Source organism: Nicotiana tomentosiformis, chromosome 2, assembly GCF_000390325.3.
Source record: "Nicotiana tomentosiformis chromosome 2, ASM39032v3, whole genome shotgun sequence".
Lineage (NCBI taxonomy): Eukaryota > Viridiplantae > Streptophyta > Magnoliopsida > Solanales > Solanaceae > Nicotiana > Nicotiana tomentosiformis.
In genome coordinates, this window is record NC_090813.1 from 84,316,202 (window position 1) to 84,321,072 (window position 4,871).

At 40.5% G+C, this 4,871-nt stretch overlaps 1 protein-coding gene across 1 annotated transcript; it reads right to left on the minus strand.

Annotated features, from left to right (window-relative positions):
• Window positions 1-4,460: 4,460 nt before the first annotated feature.
• LOC138905180 (uncharacterized) lies at window positions 4,461-4,871 on the minus strand. The gene has a single exon (XM_070193685.1). It carries the CDS (start codon window positions 4,869-4,871, stop codon window positions 4,461-4,463), a length of 411 nt encoding a protein of 136 aa, XP_070049786.1.

Genomic DNA, 4,871 nt, shown 5'->3' on the forward strand with positions numbered 1-4,871 from the left:
GTCCACTTATGTGTACTGTCAGTAGGAGAGCTCCGTGCCAAGATTCTTTCAGAGGCCCATTATTCTAGATATGCAGTTCATCCCGGAGCGACAAAGATGTATCGGGACCTTCGACAGATCTATTGGTGGAATGGAATGAAAAAAGATATCGCGGAGATAGTGTCCTAATGTCCCAACTGCCAGCAAGTTAAAGCTGAACATCAGAGGCCTGGAGGCCTAACTCACTGTATTGAGCTTCCATTATGGAAATGGGACATGATAAATATGGAATTCATTACTGGTTTGCCTCGCACTCCACGGAGATATGATTCTATTTGGGTAATTATTGATAGGCTTACAAAATCTACTCATTTCCTGCCAGTCAGGATGACATATTTAGCCGAGGATTATGCCAAGCTTTACATTCGAGAGATTGTTCGCCTTCACGGAGTGCCATTATCTATTATCTCTTATCGAGGGGCTCAATTTACAGTATATTTTTGGAAATCTTTTCAGAAGGGTCTAGGCACGCAGGTAAATCTTAGCACTGCTTTTCATCCACAAACTGATGGACAGGTAGAGCGTACTATTCAGATAGTTGAGGATATGTTACGTGCCTGCGTGCTATATTTTAAAGAAAGTTGGGATGATCATCTACCTCTTATTGAGTTCGCTTATAATAACAGCTTCCAAGCCAGTATTCAGATGGCTCCTTACGAAGCACTATACGGGCGGAAGTGTAGGGCGCCGATCGGTTGGTTCGAGGTCGGGGAAGCAGAGTTGCTAGGTCCTAACTTAGTCCAGAAAGCAATGGAAAAGGTAAAACTTATTAGAGACCGGCTGCGTACAGCACAAAGTCGGCAAAAGTCTTATGCAGATGTTCGACGACGAGACTTAGAGTTTGATGTAGAAGATTGGGTTTTCCTGAAAGTATCGCCTATGAAGGGCGTCATGCGATTTGGAAAGAAGGGGAAGCTCAGCCCCAGGTATGTTGGACCGTATAAGATTTTTCGGAGGATTGGTAGGGTGGCGTACGAGCTTGATTTGCCTTTAGAATTGGAAGCAGTCCATCCTGTGTTTCATGTATCTATGTTGCGGAAGTGCATTGGAGATCCTTCACGTATTACGCCCATTGAGGATATTCACATTGCTGAAGACTTATCTTATGCAGAGGTACCAGTAGTTATTTTAGATCGGCAGGTAAGGAAGCTTCGAACTAAAGAAGTGGCTTCCGTGAAAGTGTTATGGCGAAATAACAACATCGAGTAAATGACCTGGGAAGCTGAGGAGGAAATGAGGAAGAAGTACCCCCACCTATTTACGACTTAAGGTGAGTCGCATTTAAATAATTGCCAATTATTTCTTTACAGCAACTTAATTGGATTTTAAATGACTTGAAAGTGCAATTTAAATTTTTTTTATTGCGAGATAGCTATACGAAGCCTAGTAGTTGGAATCTTCAGAATTTGATTTATGCTTTGCAAATGTAACAAATATAGCCTCGCAAATAACGTATTAGCGGACAAGAAATGAAACCAAGGAATTGACTTGACCCATTCGCGGACGAATGTTCTTAAGGGGGAGACTGTGAGACCCCAGGTGTTTCTCTCTTCTCTTACGTAATATACGTAACGTGGCGTGGTTATATTAGGTATATATGATTGGGTATAGCACATTGGGAGAATAAGACTGAAAATGTGTGGTAATATCAAGGAACTAAACTAAAGCTTTAAGTCAAAGGAATCCCTTAAACAAAGGTTCATGGTTAAAGAAATGGCTCGGGCAGCACTCCGCGCGTTCGGAAGGTTTAAGTTAAGTTGCACCTATGGGATAAGACTAAGAGTGTATAATATGCTAAGAATAATGTGTTATGAGGTATTATAATATCACACTGGTCACATGTTAAGTTTTGGAGTCAAGCAAGTTGAGAAATAAAGGTCGGCAAAAGTTATCGTAAATTTCTCTAATATATTTTCTAAACTTTGGGTCAAATGTATCAGATCATTTCTCCCAATATATAAAGAGTTATGGGATCCACAATCTACCAAATCGAAGTTCTACGAGTCTAGTTTGCAACCAAAGAAATCTCACATCAAACCGACATTGGAGTAAACATTATGACTATTTTACCGCGGACTGTCCGGGCTGAAATCGGGTCGCGAACCAGGTCGGGTCAAACAAGTGGTATAAGTCGGAAAATCCGACTTTTAAGACCCCAAAATATTTCATATTCATCCCAAAATAGTGAGAAAGCTTAAGAGAGGGTTTCATGGTGTTCTTGAGTGATTAAGGTGCGTTTTTAACGATTTCTATCGTTAAAATTTGCCCCCATGCCTAGAAGCACAATCTCTACGCTTTGCAATCGTTTTCCCCTTCTATTAGCTGTGTTTGGAGCTATTTTTGGAAGATAGAAAATTGTTGTTCTTGCTGGTTCTTCAGGATTTATACTTGGTTTGCCAAGGTAATCATCTTGGTACTCTTTTATGATGGTTTTTACAAAGTTCTACGGGCGTTTCGTCAAGTTAGGGTCATATGGCAAATCTGCCGATTTAAACTCATTTATGAACTATTTATAGGTGCGTATAAGCTGCATATATATAGTGGTTTCGAAGCTTAGGACGTAAGGAATAACTTTCGTGAAGGAACTACAGGCATTCGGACGTTCGTTGGAGAGGTATGTTAAGGCTAAACTTCGTCCTTCCTTTTAGCACGAATTTTGGGGAATTCCTAAGACTCCAAATGTGATATTTTACTATTCTGTTGCTAGAAAGACCTTCTGTGAAAGGCATTGGTATCGTAGCTGAAGTATTTTCATGATGCTATTAGGTTGATATTCCACTCGTTCGGTTAAAAAGGGTATTCGACATCTATATATATCATTTTATCGGCTTTCTTAAATATATGTCCATATATATGAATTCTTATTCGTCTTTGGTTTGTGTGACTTAAAAATAAAGGCATTTAGTATTTGCGATCAGTCCTTCTTCCTTGTTAAAGTGTATTTTAAAATCTCTAAAGTGACACGTCGATTTTAAAATTCTCAAATATAATTTTTATGTTTAAACTACTAAAACATTTGATTTTTTTGAAATACTTTCTTTTACTAATTATCAAGAAATCAGGTATAAGGACTAAGTGAAGCACCTTAAGCTTTTTATGAACATATTCAGAGTTAAGTTATCTTTCTAAAAGTCGAGTTAAGTTTTTAAACTTATTAAAAAAGATATGAGGTTCCACGAGACATTTGTATGCGATACGAAGGTGATTATGAGATTATGAGAATAAGAGTACCAATGAGCCAAGGTTGGCTAAGTTCTTGTTATGGCCTATTATGTGCATTCAAAGTTCATATCATACATGACATATTATGCATGGACTTCGAGCTATAATCGGAGGTAAGGGGCCCATTTGCCCGAAAGACTATATATATTGTACAGATGGCCACAGGTTGGCAATATGATACCGGTTAGCTACCGGGAGAGACCGCCATTGCTAGCATTTGGTTGGGTATGTCATGCATTTACATCAATATATATGTATTCACGACATATGATTACACGAGCATACCATGCATATTTTATTACTATGAGATCGGATGTCGGCCATGGAGGCTATCAGAGTTTCAGTGTCAGGTGGTATCTTTATTACCTTTTTACATCAGCTATGTATGATTCTACTTTCTGCCTTACATACCAGTACATTTTTATTCGTACTGATGTCCCGTTGCCTGGGGACATTGCATTTTTGTTTCGTGCGTGCAGGTCCAGGTAGAGACTCTGATCGACCCCTCCGCTAGGATTTCGGGGTTCAGCTGTGAGTTGGTAAGCTCCACCTCTTCCTGGAGCTTTCATAGGATGGTTACTTTTGTTGTACAGTTTGGGTATAGTTGGGGCCTTATCCCGACAGTGCTTATGACACTCTTAGAGGCTATTGTGGATACAATATTCTGGGTTTCTTTTTGCTGCTTTCAGTCTCCAGCCCATAGGCTTGGCATGTATATATAGGTGTGTAGGCATGTATGTATTCAGTCGCGGCCTCGTCGGCCAGCTAGTATTTTATTATTTTGGCTTGTCTACCTATGTTTATATGGCTTATTGTTATTTATGTCATAACCTTACGGTCCAGGCTTAGTATTTCAGATGTTGTGCTGCCCGATCTGTTAGGCCCCCAGTCTAGTTAGATAGTATGTTTAGTGGCTAACTTGATCGAATACAGTATCGAGTGCCAGTCGTGCCTCCCCTAGTTTGGGGCGTGACAATAACCCCAATCTTCCCATGTGGTTTCCTCTAGGCTGAGATTTGTCCACTGAACTAACACCTTAACCTTCACAGCGTTGTTGACCTTAACCATTCGTCGTTCAAGAATTACAAGGGGTTGGGCCAGTATTCTTCCGTTAGCATCGCAAATCGGTGGTTGAAGCTAGGATTGACGGTTGGGCCTACCCGTTTCTTCAACTGTGAGACATGAAACACGGGATGGATCTAAGAAGTCGCCGGCAGCTCTATGTAAGGACCATAGAATCTCGCACTGAGCTTTAAATTTCGTCGGACTGCAATAGATGACTGTCTATAGGGTTGAAGCTTGAGATAAACCCAATCTCCTACTTCTAAGACCCTCTCAAACCTGTTCTTGTCAGAATAAAACTTCATTCGAGCCTGAGCTTGCACCAGGTTTTCTTTGAGGTTGAGTAGCATATGTTGCCTTTGAGCTAAATTAGCTCCAACTGTAGTGTGAGTCGAATGAGGCAATGAACCCATGGGAACTTGGGTAGGTGGAAACCCATAGAGTGCTTGAAAAGGGGTAGTCTGTAGTGAGCTGTGATAATTGGTGTTGTACCACCATTCTGCCAAAGGCAACCATTTCAGCCACTTCCTAGGATTAGCAAAGACCAT

Excerpts from the sequence above, each read along its gene's own strand:
- LOC138905180 (XM_070193685.1), bottom strand. The coding sequence starts at position 4,871 with ATGGTCTTTGCTAATCCTAGGAAGTGGCTGAAATGGTTGCCTTTGGCA.